The sequence below is a fragment of the Aulonocara stuartgranti genome (genome assembly GCF_965226115.1).
Source record: "Aulonocara stuartgranti genome assembly, chromosome: 13".
Taxonomy (NCBI): domain Eukaryota; kingdom Metazoa; phylum Chordata; class Actinopteri; order Cichliformes; family Cichlidae; genus Aulonocara; species Aulonocara stuartgranti.
In genome coordinates, this window is record NC_138949.1 from 6434932 (window position 1) to 6458814 (window position 23883).

A 23883-nucleotide genomic window follows, 5' to 3' on the forward strand; every position below is an offset into this window, starting at 1 on the left:
CTCAGGAGCTCAGACCTCACTGTAAACTCAGTTTCTGTTTCAGCACCACGGTCAGCACACTGGTGGCCTGTTGCTGTTAGTTGAGAGCCAGTAGCACGCTGACACACGAGACACCAAAAACATGCCCGCCTTAGCCTAAAGTGACTGTCAAATAATGTTTTTGTAAATTATTGTTGGAGACTAACTGTACAGTTCATCCAGCCACACCTGTCTCACATAAAACTCTGAGTTTAATGTAGTACGGTTACACTGAGGGCTGGACCCTCACTGAGTGGAAGGTTTTAAGTGCTTAAAAATGTCTTTAGTCTTTGATGTATGTAAAAGAAAACAAGAAGTTAATAAAAACACAGAAAATTATTATTTTCTTTTCAGACTTTGAAGACACCACAATTTTTTTAAGTGTAACACTGCAAATGTATCATGATTAACATGATGTCAGAGCATTTCAAAATGACCTGTTCAGGTCCTGAAGCTGTTTAACCAATGTGTCATTTTTTACAAAATACGATTGTTTCTTATTATTATAAGCAAGATCTGATTTAAAAACATAGGCCAGCATTGATTGACTTCAGCTTCAGCATTAACACATTTAGCTCATAATAACAAATATTAGTTAGTCTTGTTTCCACACGTTAGATCCACAGGACACACCCTCTAATAGTACCTTATCAATATCTAGGCCGTCATCTTTTGGACTTTAAAGTAAAAGCCCTTTGACTTTTCCTTTTTGACTTAGTCTTTCAACAACTTCAGAATTCTGTAAAAAAGAAAATTCCTGTTTCCACAGGCTGATTGCAATCCATAGAAAAGTTAACACCCTCACAGGGGTATTATGTCAATGTCAAGTCAATCTGATATTTAATTTCAAAGTATAAGCCCAACTTCAGCATGGATAATGCAATAATTTAAACACAACATACTATAGCAATGAAAATCATTTTCCTATTTTTGTATATTGTTACTGTGTTGGTCTTCCAGTTCATCCAGTTTTCAGCATGGACACCCAGATAGACACCATGCTCTCATCCTGTCCTTTATCGTCCTTTATCACACATGATGGCAGTTGGTTGATAGTTCTTAAACACTGATGGTGTTGACTTCATCAATACAGGAACCAGACAAAATATGTTCCATAACAGCAGTGTCTTCTCCTGCTTCAGAAACAGGTTGTAAATGTTACTCAAGATGACAGACAACTACAGTGGCTTGCAAAAGTATTGGGCCCCTTGAACTTTTCCACATTTTGTCACATTACAGCCACAAACATGAATCAATTTTATTGGAATTCCACGTGAAAGACCAACACAAAGTGGTGTACACGTGAGAAGTGGAACGAAAATCATACATGATTCCAAAACGTTTTTACAAATAAATAACTGAAAAGTGGGGTGTGCGTAATTATTCAGCCCCCTGAGTCAATACTTTGTAGAAACACCTTTTGCTGCAATTACAGCTGCAAGTCTTTTAGCGTATGTCTCTACCAGCTTTGCACATCTAGAGACTGAAATCTTTGCCCATTCTTCTTTGCAAAACAGCTCCAGCTCAGTCAGATTAGATGGACAGTGTTTGCGAACAGCAGTTTTCAGATCTTGCCACAGATTCTCGATTGGATTTAGATCTGGACTTTGACTGGGCTGTTCTAACACATGGATGTGTTTTGTTTTAAACCATTCCATTGTTGCCCTGGCTTTGTGTTTAGGGTCGTTGTCCTGCTGGAAGGTGAAGCTCCGCCCCAGTCTCAAGTCTTTTGCAGACTCCAAGAGGTTTTCTTCCAAGATTGCCCTGTATTTGGCTCCATCCATCTTCCCATCAACTCTGACCAGCTTCCCTGTCCCTGCTGAAGAGAAGCCCCCCCAGAGCATGATGCTGCCACCACCATATTTGACAGTGGGGATGGTGTGTTCAGAGTGATGTGCAGTGTTAGTTTTCTGCCACACATAGCGTTTTGCATTTTGGCCAAAAAGACCAGAGCACCTTCTTCCACATGGTTGCTGTGTCCCCCACATGGCTTGTGGCAAACTGCAAATGGGACTTCTTATGGTTTTCTGTTAACAATGGCTTTCTTCTTGCCACTCTTCCATAAAGGCCAACTTTGTGCAGTGCACGACTAATAGTTGTCCTATGGACAGATTCCCCCACCTGAGCTGTAGATCTCTGCAGCTCGTCCAGAGTCACCATGGGCCTCTTGGCTGCATTTCTGATCAGCGCTGTCCTTGTTCGGCCTGTGAGTTTAGGTGGACGGCCTTGTCTTGATAGGTTTACAGTTGTGCCATACTCCTTCCATTTCTGAATGCTCGCTTGAACAGTGCTCCATGGGATGTTCAAGGCTTGGGAAATCTTTTTGTAGCCTAAGCCTGCTTTAAAATTCTCAATAACTTTATCCCTGACCTGTCTGGTGTCTAAATCCAATCGAGAATCTGTGGCAAGATCTGAAAACTGCTGTTCACAAACGCTGTCCATCTAATCTGACTGAGCTGGAGCTGTTTTGCAAAGAAGAATGGGCAAGGATTTCAGTCTCTAGATGTGCAAAGCTGGTAGAGACATACCCTAAAACACTGGCAGCTGTAATTGCAGCAAAAGGTGTTTCTACAAAGTATTGACTCAGGGGGCTGAATAATTACGCACACCCCACTTTTCAGTTATTTATTTGTAAAAACGTTTTGGAATCATGTATGATTTTCGTTCCACTTCTCACGTGTACACCACTTTGTGTTGGTCTTTCACGTGGAATTCCAATAAAATTGATTCATGTTTGTGGCTGTAATGTGACAAAATGTGGAAAAGTTCAAGGGGGCCCAGTACTTTTGCAAGAAACTGTAGGTGAGTCAGCAGAGCCCTGTGGTTGATACCACCATAACCTGTAGCCTTCCTTGCAGGTTTAAAGCCACAAAGTTTACTCAGGGAATAATCAAAGACATTAGTGATGTTTGGAGGCCAGAGTGTGGGGTGGAAGAGCCAGTAGAGTTGCAAACTGAACCAGCTGAAAAAATTGTTCACCTCATTTCTCTCTCTTCAGGCTGCTGACTGACTGCCTCTCACCTTAGTCACAGTAATTATCTTCATTCCTTTCCACACATCCTTCATGCTTTTTAACTGCCAATTGAGCTCCAGTCTTCTGTTGTATCAGTTGTTAAATTTCAGTACCTTTACCCTTAAATATGTTTGATACTCATCAGTTCTTCCCTGTCACATGACCTGAGTGCTTTTGATATTAAATATATCAGAAGGTTTTCATTTTGAAATACAAAATCAGAATCATTTGATTATGACTGAATCAAATCATAAAAGGTGAAGTAAAATCAAGTTGAAATTGCTAGTATCTTATAATTCATAGTAATATCATTCTGAATAAAGAAACCAAACTGCATATAAAAACATTTACAAAGGGAATTATTTTTAAATCCAAGACCAGAAAGACTTGATTTTGACAGTGTGCAGCTTTGAGGCAGTATGTTATGGATTTAAAGTGGAATTATTCCATAAGAACAGGGATTTTCCTTTTAACAGCATTCTGAAGTCACTGAAAAGTAAGGTCACACAGACAAAGTCAAAGAGCATTTACTCTGAAATGCAAAATCAGACTGACTTCAGATTGACATGGTACCACTGTAAGGACTTGTATGGTTGACATGAACTCAACGTACTGTAGAAACAGTAATTTTTCTTTTAACAGCACCCTTACTTAATTAAAAAAAAAAGCTCATATCCAAGCAAATTCAAAGGGGTTTTACTCTGAAATGCCACCGGGAGGGTCTATAGTGTCAACATATACTGCAATTAGCCTGTGGAAACAGCAATTTACCTTTTAACAGTGTCCTCAATTCATTTGAGAAGTTGTGCATATACAGGCAAATTCAAAGGGCTCTTACTTTGAAATGCACAACCAGACTTACTTGACACGGACATGGTAGCCCTGTGAGGGTGTACGCTGTTGTTCTAGAGTGAAATTAGAATTTTCCTTTTTACAGCATTCTGAAATTCTCGAAAGAGTAGCTCAGAAAGGAAAGTTCAGAGGGCTTTTACTTTGAAATCCAAAAAAGGACTGCCTTGATATTGGCTAAGGTACTACTAGAGTACTGGGTGTATCCTGTGGATCCAGCATTAAAGTGTGAAAACAACACTAATTAATATTTGTTATTATGGACTGAATGTGCTAATGTTGAAGCTGAATTCAAACAAAGTTGGCTTTTGTTTTGAAATCAGGTCTCCACATCTCTTACCGTAAAACTTAATATACACTAATATACATACTCAAAACTAAGTTGGGGCTGGCTTGACACCAGTTTTATACTCCCTTCTCTTCAGTAGGGCTAGCTAGATGCTGAAACACTGCAACTTACAGACACCTGCAGTTGTTCCAGGGACATGAGTGAAGTTAGCCCTCCACCTTTTCTAGTGTCAAACATTTGTGCTGGTTTGTGCCACTATCATTTTAAAGATACTAATAAAAGTTTCTAGAGGTCATCCAAGGTCAACCAGGGCCCCAACAATACTCAAATCAAACAAAATTGATGTCATGCATTTGTGCTACATTTGAGCTGCTAAAATTTTCATTTGTGCTGCTTTTGTTTTAAAGAATTTATTATTGGAAGTTTAAAGGTCAAAAGGTCAATCATCACAACCTTTTCACAAAGGGGCTTGTTGACCTTGGATGACCTCTAAAAACTTTAAATAATATCTTTAAAATGATTGCGGCACTAACAAAAACATTTGCAGCACAAGCGTAGCACAATTGACTGAGACAAATTTTGTTTGATTTGAAACAGTTGGGTGGGGGGCAACTTCACTCCGGTGTTATGGCAAAAACAACAACAAAACCCCCACATCCCCACCTTTAACCCGTGACTTTGGCACACGTCGTCTCTTTTTATGCAACATGATTAATAAAGGAACAGAATTTCCTTTCATGTGTTATTGTTTAGGCTCGAATTGTTTTGATGTTTAAAGCCTCAAAGTGAGGAAATAATAACTCGACCCAAATCCATTAAAGCAAAAATAATGAGTCCATTTTTAAAATGTAAATACTAGAAGTACAGATATTGGTTTAAAAAAATGGCTTTAGTTGGGATGGTGGCACTGTTGCCTCAGAGCAAGAAAGTCCTGAGTTTGATTTCACCACCTGGCTGGGACCTTTCTGTGTGGTGTTTTCATGTTCTCCCCGTGCTGCGTGGGTTCTGTCCGGGTACTCCAGCTTCCCCCTACAGTCCCATGTCTTTGGACTGAATTTTAATTCAACATGTTTATGCAATTTTACTAATTTTGAACTTCCATTATCTGTTTGCATGTCTGCATGTATTAGGGTGACTGTAAACTATCTGCAGGGTTACAGAATGCCTTAGAACCTTAAAAGATAACCTGTACATTTGGGCATATCATTTATAAAAGATTATATAGAGACAAAATTTAAAAAATATGCAGTCTTCCATTCAGCATGGTCGGTTTGGCACAGAGAGCTAGCAGAGTCTTAAAATTGCCCTGTACAGGTGTAGATTATTTGAACTGAGCCCTCATGGGCTGCAGTAAGTAAGCCACAATATAAAAGGAAATAAGCCACGTTTGATTTCATAATAAAAACAAATCTGTATTAACAGACTTGGAATAAATTCAAAAAAGCACCACTCCAGTTTGTGCCTTAAATAAATAATAACATAATATAATTAAAATAGGCTAACAATCGTATAGACCAGATTTTTTTATCAACATGTTCCCATTTGCAAATGTCACCTTTGTCGTGTGCTGCCATAATGTAAACACAAATATTGTTGGTCTAGTCTAAGGAGTCATTTTTTATTATTTTGAAAGCGTCAATTTCGTATACCGGAAGTACTCCTGCTTCTTCTGGACTTGATATTTCAAGGCGCAGACGCGTGTGTGTTTGGATCTGTGTGCTGCGTGGTAAGTCAGCATATGTTTTTATGCTTACTTTCATGTCATCATATGTTCACGTTTTTCATACGTTGGCGGTGAAAAACCCGCGTGTCCGGTAGCGTGATGGAACAGTGAGGATTAGTTTGAGTGCACCGAGAATGATTTTCAGATTAGAATTTAAGAGACGTTGAATTTTATATACCATGAAGCTTGCTGGTTTGCTGTTACACTGTTAGACAAACTGACCCTCTTTGCCTTCGCTTTTCAGTTACCATATTTCGGTAACTAAATATTCAAACATTTCCTGTAACTAGAGCAGAGCCGGGTGCCTTCGTTACGGAGTAGTGATATGCGGATCGATCCTGAAATATCGATTCCTCCGATACCAATCATTTATGTTCTAGAATCGATTCTCACATTACAATATCGATATTTTAGTAATTTAGAGTAAATTTGTAGTTTACCATTAACAGGAACACAGTGGAAAGAAACTATAACAGTCGGATTGTCTACATTCAAAGGAACTACTTCCTCTTCCGCCTTTCATAGTCATGTGCGATATAAGATAAGATAAGATAAGATAGAACTTTATTAATCCCTCGGGTGGGTTCCTCTGGGAAATTCGACTTCCAAAAAAAGCACAGCAACGACCGAAGTTACAGTTACAGAACTGTTATTTATATATATATATATATATATATATATATATATATATATACACACACACACACACACACACACACACACACACACACACACACATATATATATATATAAATACAGAGACAAATATAAATAAAATATACAAAGGGGATAAATAGAATAAATAGGAATAAAAAATAAAAATACAAGTGAATTGCACATTTCAAGTATTGAGTATACGGCTGTATAAATGTCTCGCCGCCCCTTGGCGTGCGCACTCACAATGATGGCTGAGCGTAATTGTGCAGACGTATTTTACCTCCACAAACAGCTGAGACGTGAAGGTATCTCTCGTCTTACACACGCTGCATTGGCATTGCACCTTGATAATAAACTCATAAAAGAGGTTGATAAGTTACTTTTCAACTTTATCTGGAAAAATAGGACACACACTACATTAAAGAAACAGTTCTTATGAACTCATATGTCAATGGAGGACTTAATGTGTTAGATTTTAACACTTTAAATAACACATTCAAAATAAATTGGTTAAAGAATCTAATTACTAATCCTACTTCCATTTGGAATACTATACCTGTGTTCATGTTTAAGTTAGGTGGCATTGAATTTTTCCTTACCTGTAATTTTGATATTGATAAAGAGAAGGAACCGAAGGCCGTAATCTTGAGGATTGAGTGAAGAATCTGTTGTCTGAGGCTCTGGACATTGAGATGGGAGATTACTACGAAATAGACAGAATCCATCGGGTGGGGCCAGCACCTCCGAAGCCAGCTGCGGACTCCAGACCGAGACACATCATCGTTCGCTTCCTACCGGATAAAGCCAAGATGTCCGTACTGGCGGGTGCCAGAAAAAAGAAGCAGATCATTTGGAAAGGCATGAGAGTTCGTTTTTTCCAGGATTATGCACAGGAGGTACAAGAAAAACGCCGGAAGTTTGATGAGGTGCGTCGCTTGTGTGCAATATTGGCTATTCCCTTCGCTTTCCGGCTGTTATGACTTTTTCAGTGGATAACCAGTATCATCAGTTTTCCAACCCAGCAGAGGCTAAGCAATTTCTAAGCGGCCTGGATTCGGCTAACATTCCGGGTGATGTAGATTAAGAGGATTTTATAAGCTATGGGTTAGTTTACTTCTGTGGGGTTTTTTGGGGGGGGGGGGGGGGGGGGGCACGGGGGACGTGAGGAGGGACGCCATTATGGGATTTTTGAGTGCCACTATGGGCTCAAAATGTGGTCATAAATATTTTGTACTTGTAAAAAAGATTTGTATGTGTAAAAAAGATTTGTGTGTGTGTAAAAAAGATTTGTGTGTGGACTTAGAAAAAAAAACCCTGCAAGTTACAAGTACGGATTTTTGACCCTATTTTTCTTCCCTTCATCTGATTGGTCAATGTCATGTCAATCACAAATGTAACAATCCAATCAGAGAACAGATGGGTTTGGCTGTCGAGGGGCGCTTTTTTTGAACTGCAGGTCTTTGAAGGGAATAAATGCCCTTTTACATGCCAACCCAGCGTTTTCCTTCATCACCACGAAGGAAAACAGTCTGTGGTCGTCCGAGTTTGGTGATTTTTATGTCACAGGTCTACGTGTTTAATACAGGGACTTCCACAGCCTTTTCAACAGCGCTGCGGACCGCGGGGTGGGGGCGGGCAGTGTTTTGGAAATGACAGTCTTCTTTACAAAGCTTTCTTCATAATGCTTTAGCATACATGTTGGAGGTTCCATTTTCTAGGGCAGAAATACCGGGGTAACTCGCATATCTCACGGAGGAATAAACCATACACACGTTGTTTAGAGTTTTACATCAGAGGGACACACCTTCCTCTGCATCAGCATTTATTGCACACACACTTCCGTATTTATACCTTTCAGGTTAAGAGCACATACATATATGATAGGGCAACACCCCCACTTGCTCTTAACACTATACATTACACATTTACATGATATACATATTTACATGATATTCACATATCAACATTTTATGTTCCAAACAAAATATGCGTAAATCTATTTTCACTTTACTTACAGCCTTAGTCATGATGTCTGCTACCATGTCTTCTGTTGCACAATATTTAACTTGTACTTCCTTCTCAGTTATAGCAGACCTAATAAAGTGATACTTGATATCGATGTGTTTGCATCTTTGACGGTTTATAGGATTTTTGGACAATGCAATTGCACCTTGATTGTCTGCAAGAATGGTAACTGGTGAATATTGCCTTTTAATGTCCATGCCATTAAGTAGCTGTGAGAGGTATAAGCTTTCTTGTACTGTGGCGGCCATCGCCATGTACTCTGCCTCGCACGTTGACAAAGCTACTGTAGCTTGCTTCCTGGTTTTCCAGCAGATCACTGGCCCATTTTTGGATAGTACAAAACAATAACCCGTTGTACTTCTCCTGTCACTCAAGTCTGTGGCCCAATCTGCATCGCTGTATGCTATAAGATTTAGGTTTCCTTCTATCCTTTTATAGCACAGCTCTTTGTTTAGTGTCCCCTTAAGGTAACGTAATACATGTTTTGCTGCTGTCCAATGATGCTCTTTTGGCTCAGACAGGGATTGTGACAGTTTGCTCACTATCCAACTCAAATCTGGTCTTGTACATGTCATTAAGTAAATCAAACTGCCCACTAATTCTCTATATTTTCCTGAATCAACTGATTCACCATGTGCACCAAAGTCATTTTTGAGTTCACAAGGAGTAGAACGTGGCTTACAGTCAGACATTTTGAACTTTTCCAGGATTTTTGTGATGTACCGTGTCTGATTTAGTCTTATCTCATGGTTCTGTTGTATACAGTCAATACCCAAGAAATGTTTGAGCTCACCAAGATCCTTCATTTTAAATTTCTCATCCAACATTTGTTTCACGTTTCTGATAGCGTCTTCATCGTTGGCAGCTATGATTACATCATCAACCCAGATGATAAGAATCACTGTCTCACTCGCTGTCTGTCTGGAATATACACAATGGTCTACAGGATTTTGTTTGTAACCTTTTGCACATAAATGGTCATGTAACATCTTATTCCAGTTCCTGCCAGATTGTTTCAAACCATATAGTGATTTGTTTAGTTTACAGACCAGTTTTTCCCCTGTGTCTGATTTTACTTCAAAACCTTCTGGTTGCTGCATATACACCTCACAATCGATTGGGGCGTGCAAATAAGCAGTCTTCACGTCCATTTGATGGAGTTTAAAGTTGTGCTGTACTGCTAATTGCATCAGCGTACGCACTGACGTCATATCTGCAGTCGGCGAAAAGGTTTCTTTGTAATCAATGCCTTGAACTTGGCTATAGCCTTTAGCAACATATCTTGCTTTAAATGTTTTAGTCTGATTTGGGTTCTCTTTTATCACATACACCCATCTCCCCCCCACTGCATTTTTACCTTCTGGCAGCGTGGTTAAAGTAAACGTGTTATTGTCTTGCAAGGATCTCATTTCATCTTCCATAGCATCTGACCAACACTTAGAGTTCGATGACTGCATAGCTTCTTCAAAAGTCTTTGGTATGTCATACATCACCCTGTAACAGTAATCTACAGTCAGCGATGTTTGGTCGTCTTCTGCAGTTTGGACATAGTCTTTCAGGTAATCTGGCCTTCTCCTGTTTCGTTTGGGATATCGTTCAGACTCTGTTCTATCACTCTGTTTGTCTGAGTTTTGTGCATCATTTATGCCATTGTCCTGAATGTCACTTTCAGGTTCCAGGATCATACTTTCATCTGATCTCTGGTCATTCCCTGTTTTGTCCTTTCTAGCGGGGTACTTCAAGATGTCCCCTGGAGTCAAATCATCATCTCCATTGTCATCAACCTGAGTGGTCTGGGTTTGGTGCTCAACTACACTTTTAGTGAGGAACTTGACCAACCTATGTCTAAGAACTCGTCCTGTTTTAGGGTAGTAGATTAGATACGACGGACTGTTTTTATCGTAACCCACAAAAACTCCTTCGTCACATCTCGCGTCTAACTTTTTTTTGTTGTGCCCGTAACTGTAGCAAACTGATCCAAAAATCCCCATCCTCGACATGTCTGGCTTCTTTCCTGTCAGCATGTAATAAGGGGTTTGCTTTGTGCATCTGTTGTAACACCTATTACGAATTACTGCGGCAGTCATAACAGCATAAGTCCATAATCTCTTTGGCAGGTTACTTTCGATCAACATACACCGTGCCATTTCAAAAAGTGTTCGCCATTGTCTCTCGGCAGTCCCATTCTGATGAGGTGAATACGGCGCTGATGTCTCATGCCTTATCGTGTTTTTATTTAACAATGTCTGAAACTCTTTAGATGTAAATTCAGTTCCATTGTCTGATCTGATTCTCTTTACTTGCCCATAGGGGGCGACGTCTGCCAAAAACTTTTCAGTTGCTTTTACGGTGTCACTTTTAGCCTTTAGAAAGTACACAAACATTGTGCCTGAGTAATCATCAGTAAATGCTAACGTGTACCTGAACCCGTCTTTAGCTTCTGGTTCTATCGGTCCAGCTAAGTCAGTGTGCACTAGCTCTAATGCTTCTTCTGCTCTTTCATCAGGCTCTCTATTCCTGGTTTGGATAAATTTGCCTTTTGTACACACTTCACAGTCTTGGTAATGTTTAGCTTTACCTTTTATTTTCATACCCTCGGTAATGTCCTCTAGTTTAACCAAGTCTTCATAGTTGCAATGGCCGAGGATTTTGTGCCAAGTTTCTACATCATGACAGCCATTGCATTCGTCGTTGTCAACATAATGATCAGATGTAACACTGTTCAAATAGTATAGGCGTTCATATTCACTTATCTTAAACCTTGTCCCGTTCTTATGGATAAGCTGGTTGCAGCCCTTCTTGAAGGTTACTGAGGCTCCTTTGGCCGTTGCCGCCTGAACCGAGAAGATATCTTGCGGGTAAGAGGGAATGTAAAGTGCTCCCTCCAGTGTCGCCTTCACCTTTCGTCCCTCGCTGTCTTGTAGATAGACCTCCACATCTCCCCTCTTCAGTGCAACCCCACTCGTCCTGGTTCCGTCAGCTAATTCCATGAAGTGTCTTCCAGGTGTGAATGTCTCATCAAAACTCTTAAATCTCTGAATGTCCGTAATAATGTGAGAAGTGGCCCCTGTATCAACCATTAGGCCTTTTCGGTGCTCTCGTAGCTTCTTAATTTAGCTTTGAATTCACTAAATGTCATTGCTTTGTCACTGTGGGTTACATGTATGGCAAACGGCTTGAAAGATTCAGGCAACCCTTTTAGCACCATTGCAATAAGCAGTCCATCACTTAACGTCTCTTCTGCATTCCTCAGAGCTGTAATGGCAGTCTCAGCCCTTATCATATAGTCTGTGACGCTCTCACTGGGCGTTTTCTGTAGCGACGTTAGCTCCGTGTACAGGCTAATCACGCGTGGTGTCCCCTTACCGGCGTAGTGCTCTCTCAGAATTTCCAACGCTTTCCGTCCGTCATCCTTGGCATCTCTCATCACGAGTGAAAGACTTCTATCATCCAATACTTGGATTAGCTCTGCATAAGCTACTTCATTCTTTTCATCCAAGTCCTTGTCTTCTTCCTCTGACTCGCCGGGCTCGTTCAGAATGGCAGCCTTTAGCCCAAGTAGCCGCAGGTATCCCAGGAACTTTGTTTCCCACAATTCGTAGTTTCTCTCGTCTCCGTCGAAGCATAGACGGTTCCACCGGCTTCCCACATCCCTTCTGGGCCCATAACCTGTTGGAGGTTCCATTTTCTAGGGCAGAAATACCGGGGTAACTCGCATATCTCACGGAGGAATAAACCATACACACGTTGTTTAGAGTTTTACATCAGAGGGACACACCTTCCTCTGCGTCAGCATTTATTGCACACACACTTCCGTATTTATACCTTTCAGGTTAAGAGCACATACATATATGATAGGGCAACAATACATGTCTCTACAGAGGACACTTTATGTCCTCTACAAGAGTTTGTTTTTTTTTGCTAGTTCAATAAAAACATGTATGCTAAAGCATTATGAAGAAAGCTTTGTAAAGAAGACTGTCATTTCCAAAACACTGCCCGCCCCCACCCTGCGGTCCGCAGCGCTGTTGAAAAGGCTGTGGAAGTCCCTGTATTAAACACGTAGACCTGTGACATAAAAATCACCAAACTCGGACGACCACAGACTGTTTTCCTTCGTGGTGATGAAGGAAAACGCTGGGTTGGCATGTAAAAGGGCATTTATTCCCTTCAAAGACCTGCAGTTCAAAAAAAAGCGCCCCTCCGACAGCCAAACCCATCTGTTCTCTGATTGGATTGTTACATTTGTGATTGACATGACATTGACCAATCAGATGAAGGGAAGAAAAATAGGGTCAAAAATCCGTACTTGTAACTTGCAGGGGTTTTTTTCTAAGTCCACACACAAATCTTTTTTACACACATACAAATCTTTTTTACACACACACAAATCTTTTTTACAAGTACAAAATATTTATGACCACATTTTGAGCCCATATGCCACGGACCAACGATTTCATGGTTTTGTTTTGTTTTTCTTTTTTTCCAACTGTGTTTTGTTTTGTTGTTCGTTTTGATGGTATGGTGCCAACTGTCCTGTATAGACCTATTTTTTTAGACCACTGGGTTGTCTTATGTAACTGGCTTTAAGATTTGTTATATGGGTAAAAAATGAGATGTTCTACTGGATAAATCTGTACAATAATTTGGCTCGTGTGGTGTTATGGAGTTATGTAAAATAGTGTCGTGGAATATAGCGGGTTGTCATAATGTTATTAAAAGGAAGAAAATCCTCACATACTTGAAGCAGAAAAAGACAGACATAGCCCTGATTCAGGAGACCCATCTCGATGAGGTGGAATCATTAAAGCTTAAAAGAGATTGGGTGGCGCAAGTTTATTTTACTGCATTTTCGGCTAGAAAAAGAGGGGTGGTCATATCGATCAGAAGAAATTTGGATTTTCAGGTTTTTAAGCATTATACAGATCAGGAGGGTAGATGGGTGGTTTTGGATGCATGTTTACAGGGGCGGAAAATGACATTGGTCAACATATATGCTCCCAATTCTCCTCAGCCACAATTCTTTCATGAAGTATGTAACATGGTGCGGACTATAGGTAATACAAATATTGTAATTGGGGGAGATTTTAACCAGGTCAGGGATGTATTGTTGGATAAATCCTCTCGTACTGGACTAAGTAAGGACCCAGTTAATGTTGCAGTGGACGTGATGTCAGAGGAATTGAGCCTGGTAGATATATGGAGACTTCTTCATCCTCAAGAAAGAGATTATACTTTTTTTTTCGCATCCTCACTCAACCTACTCCAGGATAGACTACTTCTTGGTGTCCCGTTCTCTGGCAAGTCAAACTATTGGGTCCTCTATTGGTAATATTGCTGTTTCGGATCATGCTCCCATTGACCTTGTTCTTTCTGGTACTGATAATATTAAACCGTCACCTAGGTGGCGTTTGAATAACTCATTATTGAAGAATAAGGGTCATTGTGAATGTATAAGGGAAATGATAAAGGAGTTTTGGTTGCACAATGAGGGCTCTATTGACGACGTTGGAATGACCTGGGACGCTTTTAAGGCCTGTTTGAGGGGGCGCCTTATCCAAATTGCTCCTTGATTAAAAAAGCTGAGAGGGACAATAGTATACTGGAGAAAAAAGCGGAATATGCAATGTTTTGTCTAAATCAGAAGTATTTTGAACAAGTGGAGAGAACAGGTAAAATGTTGGCACACAAGTGTTACGGATTCAAATATTGGGGATGGATACAAGAGGAAAAACCACAATAACAACACTGGTCCGGCCGGGTTGAGTCAAACGATGATTTTAATGATCACATGCGTGGGAGATGGACACCGTACGCAGACAGCATCAGATCTCAAAATGGAGCATTGATCAACCTCTTATAGCCTCTAGTGGCCCCCACCTAATCATAAAAGCCTAAACATTCACATTCTTTCTCTCACACAGCGCCTAAGCTACGACTCCCTGTTTATCTGCTCCTGCTGAGATGGGGCAGAAAACTCCAGTATGTTCTGTTCTCTTCTACTCAGACAAATAAGGCAATGACTTTCTGCGAACAGTATTTCTTATAACTCAGCAGTATAATGCATCATATAACAATATCATTCATTCACAATAAATTAGCAGTCTAATGTAATGCAAATCAGTTTAACAAATGCAATAGTTATCACCTTCTTCTAATTCAGGAGAATAATGCAAACTAAAACTACATAATAATTCACAATCTTTAATTAGGGGTATAACATGGCATAAAATAATATTATAATCTCACACAGGGTTAAGCAGATAAAATCTAGCAACCTTATACCATCTATTTTTGTTCCTAGTAATAATAATAAGTTGACCACCAGTAAAAAAGAAATTAATGATATTTTTAATAAATTTTATCAGGAGCTTTACACCTCTAATGGATTGGTGGAGGAACAGAGGCTGTCAGATTTCTTCTCTTCTATTAAAATTCCCAGCCTGTCTGAAGATCAAAGAATTGTATTAGAAGGTAAGATTACACTAATTGAAGTTAAGCAGGCAATTGGCAGTCTTAGATTGGGCAAATCTCCAGGCAACGATGGATTTCCATCAGATTTTTATAAGGTGTTTGTGGACGAATTAGCTCCAAGACTACTGTCGGTATATCAAGATGCGTTTCAAAGAGGGAGACTATACCATTTAGTATGCGATTGGCAGTGATCACGTTATTACATAAAAAAGGGAAAGACCCACAGTATTGTGGGAATTATCGCCCAATTTCATTAATTAATGTGGACGAAAAAATTATTTCTAAGATACTAGCTTTTAGGCTTGAGAAAGTTCTTCCGTATTTGGTGCATAGGGATCAGGTCGGTTTTGTGAAAAACAGAAGTTCTGCAGATAATCTACGTAGGTTATTGCACATATTCTGGAAGAGCAGGACTAATTTAGACCCTTTCGTCGCGTTCTCCTTAGATGCAGAGAAGGCCTTCGATAAAGTTGAGTATTCCTTTCTGTTTTATACGTTGAAGAGATTCGGTTTTGGTCCCTTTTTTAGGCAGTGGATTCAGGTGGTATACACAGATCCAATGGCTACAGTTATTACCAATGGGATAATGTCACCCTCCTTTTCGTTAAGTCGGGGTACTAGACAAGGTTCACCCTTATCACCTCTCATTTTTGCCCTGTTTTTGGAGCCTTTGGCTATTGCATTACGTGAATGTAAGAAAATCAGAGGGTTGGATATGGGTCAAGAAGAACACAAAACCTTTTTGTATGCAGGTGACATTTTACTGATCTCAAGTAACCCAGAACAGGCCATTCCTGCAATTTCCTCAATTATTGATTCCTTTTCTGTAATCTCTGGCTACACCATAAATTGGTCTAAGTCGGAAGTTATGCCCATTTCTAAATTGTGTCCGCCAGTTATGAGGAGCTCATGGCATTTCAAGTGGATGCCCGAGGGTTTGACTTACTTAGGGATTAAACTGACCCCTGATTTAGACAACATAATGCAAGTAAACATCTCCCCAGTGATTCAAAACATTCGTCCGCTGTTGCAGAATTGGGTTAAAATAAATCTGTCCCTTTTGGGCAGAATTAATTTGGTGAAGATGATTATTGCCCCTAAACTTCAGTACTTTCTTCACATGTTACCGATAGCAGTCCCACATAACTTGCTAAAGCTTTATAATGCATGTGTGGAGGGGTTTTGTGTGGGCAGGCAAAAAGCCATCTTTTAATCGGTCCAAATTATATGCTGCTAAAGAGAGTGGTGGGTTGGCATTGTCCGAGATGGTCTGGTATCATTATGCTTTCTCCCTCTCTGTTAGTTAAGATACATAATTCCTTTACTGAGAAGCCATCATGGGTTGCGATTGAGGAAAGTCTTGTGGCTCCTTCGTCTTTAGAGGCCTTCCTTACTCAGAAGGGAAGACCACTACCGTTTAAAGATCCAGTATTGGCTTTCATGCAAGAGACCTTGTTTAGAGCTCCCCAATATACCAACATTAGCCCTTATCTTACCGCTAGAGCCTCTATCTGGTATAATAAGAAAATATTAATTGGTAAGAAACCGGTCTGGTGGGAGGCTTGGGCTAGGACAGGTATCAATCAGATGGGGGATTTATTTGGGCAGACTGGCATGAAATCGTTTGCAGAAATCAGACGAGAATTCAATCTGGATCCAAGGGAAATTTGGAGGTTTTTTCAAATAAGACACTGTATTAAAACCATTTTGAATAATAATCCAGACCCTCCATCTAGTATTCAGAAGTTGTTTGTAGCCCCTGGTAGGGCTGGGCGATATGACCCAAAATTCATATCTCGATATTTTTTAGCTGGATGGCGATATAAGATGTATATCTCGATATATATTTTTTAAAGCCATAAAGTAAGAACAAGAAGAGAGTTCTTAGTCAAAGCTGTGTCCCAGATGTCACACAGGCACTTTTATTAACATAGAGCAGATGTACATCAAATTTACTCAAAAATAAATTATGAGCATTTATTAAATAATAATGCTCCATAAATAAAAGAAAACAATGTTGTTTTTGTGCATAACAAAAAGCTCACAATTGTGCAGTCAAAATGTAAACTAAAAGACGCTGAGCACAATAACAAAGACAGATTTCACAGCTGCTCTGTTCCCAACTTGTACTGCGTGACTGACAGCCTGGAGTTTGAAATCCGCTTCGCAACCACGTCTCTCAACAGGTGCCATTTATGGTCCTTATACACAGTAGGGTAATATTACGTTGAAGCACAGTACGTATCACTCCGCGAGGCTCAGCCGTAATGCTCCGACAATCCATCAAGCGGTGCAGCTCCGTAGCTTAGCAAAGTCATATTAAAACATTTTTTGACAGATTGCTGAGCGCCGTGTTCCACATAAAATCGGTTCGCGGCCATCAAGCACAACCAGAATTCATACATAAGGCGCGCTGTCAACTTTTGAGAAAATGAAAGGATTTTAGTCCGTGCAGCACCTCTAGGCTGCATGGCGTTAGCGTGGTTAGCTAGCTAACACATTGACGCCGTCCAGCCCCACGCACGGGGCGATGCGCAGTAACTCGTTAACGGAGATTTGCCGTGTCCATCTTGTCGCTTCCTGCAGGTGAAGCGATGGGGGAGGAGGGGGAGTTGTGTTCAGTGAAGGAGAGGCGAGGCCGAGTAACGTTGCGTAAAGACGAAAGTGGACGAAAGAGAGGCAAACTTGCGGCTCCACAAGTACAATTATACGTAACATAGACTATATCGATATAAAGGATATTGTCACATCTTATATCTCGTATAAAAATATATCGATATTTTTTAAAAACTCGATATATCGCCCAGCTCTAGCCCCTGGCATTAATAGAATCAGGGCATCCAAATTCTATGGGATCTTCAGAGAGGCGCACTCTCCCAATTTGGGGGGACTGAGGCAGTGTTGGGAGAAGGATCTGGGTATCCAGATTTTAGAGGACAGTTGGAAGACGCTGGTTTCATCATGGTATGTTGTTTTCATGACATTTGTTGTTGTCTTTTTTTTTTTTTTTTTTTACTTTGAAAGTCAATAGAGGGAAGAAATTGTCTTAATGTCATCAGTGGTCAAGGTTATGTTTTGTTTTTAGGCACCCGGGTGTTTTGCCCCCATTGCTTTTGTTTTTGCTGAAGTTTCCCAGGAGGCGGTATATCATTTTGTTTCTCCTGGGTTTTTTTTTTTTTGGTTTTTTTTTTTGTGTTTGTCTGTTTGTCTTAGTTACTGTTAGTCCTTATTTGTTGGTTGTTGTTAAGAAACGGACAGAGAACTGACAGTATGATTATTCCAGTTGTATATTTGTTAATGTTTCTGTCCATCCAAAATATGAATAAAAAAAAAAAGAGAAAAGATATTGATAAAATCCCTATAAAAGTCTCTGCTTTTCATCGTCAAGCTTTTTTTAGCATGGACTCTTATTTACAAGCATAACTTTAGTCCACACAGTTATTATATCTAGAATAACAAGGATATTTTATTTAAAAGAAAATCTCTCTTCTTAGATAGTTGGTTTAGGAATAACATTGTTTTAGTCAACCAATTATTTGATTCGAATGGTATGCTTTTCTCCTATGAAGAATTTTGTTTACATTTCAATTTAGCTATAAATCGTCATGATTATACAAAAGTATTTGGCTCAATACCATCAGGGGTTTGTATGCTGTTTAAGAATCAACCTAATATCACTTCATTCCACAGCCCGTTGGCATCTCCTATACAAACTTTTGTTGGCAAGATTTGCTTTTCTAAGCAATCTAAAAACAACAATAAATCTATCAGATCTTTATTTCAGAGAAGCATAACCACGGTACCATATGTAATTTTTTTCTGGAACCGGTTGTCAGATGGTATTATGTGGAACGAAGTTTGGCGACTCCCTAATCAGTTTTTAATTACCAATAAAATTAAAGATATTTCTTATAAATTAATACACAGAATTTATCCTTCTAAAGATTATCTTTAAAGCAAATTCAATTTAGACATTGATACAAGCTGTAGCTTTTGTAAAACTTCCAAGAAATCTACTATACATCTTTTTTGGCAGAGTTTATGTGTTTTTATCTCAGAAAATGTATTTAAAGGATTTGTACTGTTTTGGAAATATGTTTTATTTGGTCTACACAAAAACCAAAGACAATTCAACTTTGATAACAGATATCTGTCAGTCTGCCCCAGGGCAGCTGTAGCTTGCCTTCACCAGTGTATGAATGTGAGAGTGAATGAATAGTGGTATTGAGGAAGCGCTTTGAGGGGTCCCGAAAAGCGCTATGTAAATGCAATCCATTATTATTATTATTATATATGATTAACTTGTTAATTTAAATGGCTAAATTTCATATTCACAAGTCCAAATGTTTAGGAAGACATCCCTCTTTTTATGTATTCTCCTTTGAACTTGTACAGTATCTTAATTCAATTAAGAACTCCACTAACCCAAAAGCTATAAAAACTATTGGTGTTTGTGAGAAAATCAAAATCTTTCAATCACTTTATTCTTTGGCTTGATCAGTTACTTTCCTCCTAGCATATTTATATTGTACGTTCTGAATTTTGTTTTTTTATTTGGATTGACTATGGTATGTAATTTTATGGTACTGTTTAATTGTATTTTGTATTGTACTGAGGTTTAAATGAAGGTTTGAAGGCCCCCCCCTCCCCCCCCCCCCAAAAAAAAAAAAAAAAAACCCAAACAAACAGCTGAAACGTGGGCTGTGTCCCAATTAAGAGACTGCACGCTTTTTTTTTTTTTTAAACTTTATTTATCACATTTTAGACATACAGTCAAGTAAAACAGGGATCAAATAAAAGATGACATTGTGGTAGTACAATGAAGAACAGAAAGAGTGACAAGGACAGTGAGACAAAAGTGAGTACAAAAAATAAAATAAATTAAGGGGAACATAAATAAACAGAAGTTTGCAAGACCCAAAATCAAGTTAGCAGTTTCAATCGGTTATAGATGTTAACAGTCTTGAGAGCCTTAGTGTTTTTTGATGAGGAGATTGTCCTTATATATTGTGCAAGTTCCATTTTTAATATAGGAAGTTCAGGCTTTCTGCCGAGGACTTTGCTTTTGTGTATATGAAATTTTGCAAAAAATAAAACCAAATTTATAAAGAAGAAAGCATCATTGTCCTTGTCTTTAAAATTATAATAGCCAAAGATAACATCCTTATAGTATAGTTGAAGATTAGGGAGAACAAAGTCAGTAATAAACTTGTGGAAATCCTTCCAGAATTTACATGTAAATTTACATGACCAAAACAGATGAGAAACTGTTTCAGGTTGCTCTTGACAGAAGGTACAATTTACATTTATTTCAGCCATAGTGGAGCACTGTGGGAGCATCTGTGTAACATGGACAGACCAGATGGGATGGCATCGAACACTATTGAGAATTCTTTAGGCGTTATCGGTACATTGTATCTCCTGAGGAACTCAGAGTAATTATAAAAGAGTCCATCTTCTCTATATAACTGACTAACCAAGATTATTCCATTATTAAACCAGTTATTTAAAAAAAGAGTTTTATTTTTATAAATAATATTGCAGTTATTCCAAATAAAACAGTTTTGTGGAGAGAAATTGTGTTTGTAAATCAGCGCCCATGCCAAAAGAATTTGTTGATGAAAGTGAGAAAGTTTCAGTGGTATTTTTGGAATACTATAATTGCAGAGCAGTAGGAAGTTAAGGCCTCCTAAATTAGAGAACACATGATAAGAGACCGCACGCTTGAAGTATGCATTTTGAGTGTGATTACGTCACCGCCACGCGACGACGGCTGTCCCAATTTGAAGTTTACTTCAAATGCGTACTCCAAATGCACCGTCAATTTCCCCAAATATCAAACGTGGTCCGTGTCACTACCCGATCCGTACCGGAAACCCGATCGGTACCCCGCATGCGCGAAAGGTGTCTACTTCTGGTCGAAGCGTTTTACGATAGTTACGGGTCAGAGTATCTGTTAAGATGTTAAGAATAACAAGTATCTCTTAAAATGTTTCCGATAATGAAACATTTAATAGAATGTAGACAAAAACAAAAAAATAAAAAGATAGTGACAGATCGGGGCTCCCGATCCTTACTGCGCATGTGTAAAGTCGGACCGTACCGCGCATGTGCTAGGGTTTTCTTCTTCTTCTGTTCGTTTAATGGCAGTTTACTCCCCAGTGTACGAGGATACCGCCACCTGCTGACCGAGCGAATGAACCCTATTGTAAACTGAATTAGCGTCATTACAAACGTGTGTTAAATTTGATTTAGTGATAATCGAGTGTGTTTATGCTTGTCTGTGTGGAGAGGATTGTTGGAAAAGTGATGATAATGTCCGCTATCACTGTCAATTGCCAGTAAACACTTCATCTGGCTGCTGAATCTTCGCGTGACATATTATAAAGTCTGTATTATTAACTCTGTCATTAGGCACCATTCTTCTTATTTTACGGCGCTGTTGTTCAATCGGGGAACGCTCTCTGTTGAGGAGAAAAGCAAAAATTTGTTGCGGATACGGATTATCCATTGTTTAAATGTCTCGGTAGTCGAAAAGGAGGCAGAGCTGCTGAGAAATGCTAGGAGCTAACTGGGCGCTAACCGTATCATTCAAATATATGGAATGTCGCAATGTTGGCAAAGAGAGGAAGTGACGTAAGATTTGCGCATGCGGGGTACCGATCGGGTTTCCGGTACGGATCGGGTAGTGACATGTACAAATCGGGTCTACCTGATCCGTACCGCGCATGTGCAGGGGTTTTCTTCTTGTTCTGTTCGTTTAATGGCAGTTTACTCCCCAGTGTACGAGGATACTGCCACCTGCTGACCGAGCGAATGAACCCTATTGTAAACTGAATTAGCATCATAACAAACGTGTGTTAAATTTGATTTAGTGATAGTCGAGTGTGTTTATGTTTGTCTGTGTGGAGAAGATTGATTGGAATAGTGATGATGATGTCCGCTATCATTGTCAATTGTCAGTAAACACTTCATCTGGCTGATGAATCTACACGTGAGATATTACAAAGTCTGTATTATTAACTCTGTAATTAGGCGCCATTCTTCTTATTTTACGGCGCTGTTGTTCAATCGGGGAACGCTCTCTGTTGAGGAGAAAAGCATGAATTTGTTTGTATACGGATTATCCATTGTTTAAATGTCCCGGTAGTCGAAAAGGAGGCAGAGCTGCTGAGAAACGCTAGGAGCTAACTGGGCGCTAACCGTATCATTCAAATATATATATTTTTTTATTTGTATAAATTAACAATTACAGCGCATATCTTACAAATCAAAAAGATATGTACAAGTATAAATATAGGTGGTTAAGAACAAAGCAGCCATCGAACAAAGAACAAAAGAACAGTATAGGTCAGAAATAACATAAAGCAGCATACAAGTACATTAAATGACCTTCCATATAAAGTAAAAAACAAAGAAATCAAAAATACGCACACACAGTCTAGCTACATCAGTTGAAAAGCAGCATCAAAAATTCCAGTAAGGTGTGAGCTTTATTTAAGTTACACTTGTCTAATGAAGCCTTCAATAGAAGGACTTCATTTTTAAAGTCAGCAAAAATCGGAGTAATTTTCAAGAAGCGACATTTATGAATAAAAATATTTGCAACTATAAATAAGTTCTTAATCCCAAATTCTATTTTCTGTTTGCAGGCCAAATCGAATTACTTGAAAGGTTAGAGAAGGGCAGTCAATATTTTTAGAGGTTAACCAGTTCTGAAAATCATCCCAAAAAGATCTGGAACTTTCACATGAATAAAAAAGGTGCTCTGTAGTCTAAATATCAGTGTTGCAAAAAGTGCATGCGTTCGTATCTATATTGAATTTCTTGTGAAGATAGTCCTTGGACGGGTATATGGCATTTAAGATTTTAAAGTGATTTTCTTTTGCTTTTGGTGAAATTGGAAAAGAAAGATACTTAGTCAAAAACCTCGAATTATAATCTTTAAACAGATATTTTCTTTTTAATTGAGAAGGAAAAAGTTGTTTGGTTAGAATTGTCCTTAAAAATGTAATATTGCATGTCTTTCCTTTAAATTGACGATCATCAATAATTAAGGACGGTTCACGAATTATAGAGGAAGAATAGGTTAAACTGGCTTTAGCCATCTGAATCATTGCAGGGGGAATGGCTTTCACAACTTTAATGAATTTACTTTGAGTACATGATAAGCCATAATTATCTTAATATACATTGCCGTCATTGTCTAAAAGGTGTAAAACGGTCCAAATTCCATGATCCCTCCAATCCTTATAAAAGATGGATTTTCTTTTTTATCAATATACATCTGTTGTTCCAAATCGAATTTGTATGTGGAGAAAAATTATGCTTGTAAATCATTTTCCAGTACTGGAGAACCTGTTTATGAAAATTGGATAATTTAATTGGTAATTTGGAAATTTCTAAGTCACACTTTAAGAGAAATTCAATGCCACCAAGCGTCTCGAAAATTACTTTGGGGAAATAAAACCAAATACTGTTTGAGTTATTTATGAAAGACTGCAACCATTTGAGTTTGATGGAACCATCCACTGCTCAAAATCAATCGCATTCAAACCTCCTTCTTCAAATGATTTCACTTCATCGTTTTTCCTAATATAATGTTGCTTGTTTCTCCAAATGTAATTAAAGTGAATTTGATTTATATTATTGATTAGTCTATTGGAAACATATAAGCATTTGATGGAAAAATCAGTCGAGAGTAGAGCAGGGCGATATGGCCAAAAATATTTATCACGATATATATTTGAAAATTTGCGATAACGATATAACCGACGATATAATTGATGCGAGACAAAATACAACTCCACAATATTACTAGCGCAAAAAGACAAC

At 38.9% G+C, this 23883-nt stretch overlaps 1 protein-coding gene across 5 annotated transcripts in view; it reads left to right on the forward strand.

Annotated features, from left to right (window-relative positions):
• The first annotated feature begins 5819 nt into the window (after window positions 1–5819).
• Window positions 5820–23883, forward strand: part of asrgl1 (asparaginase and isoaspartyl peptidase 1) — a 33764-nt gene continuing 15700 nt past the window's right edge. Inside the window, exons 1-2 of one of the 5 annotated variants that reach the window (XM_082558148.1) lie at window positions 5862–5895; window positions 14943–15048. Coding sequence is in view for 1 of the 5 variants with exons in the window: in XM_082558150.1 (XP_082414276.1) it covers window positions 18010–18012 (3 nt within the window). In the remaining 4 variants the exon portion in view is untranslated. Of the gene's footprint in view, window positions 5896–14942; window positions 15049–17899; window positions 18013–23883 lie in introns of those variants that run through there. The other 4 variants (XM_082558145.1, XM_082558144.1, XM_082558147.1 and 1 more) reach the window with 4 other exon arrangements.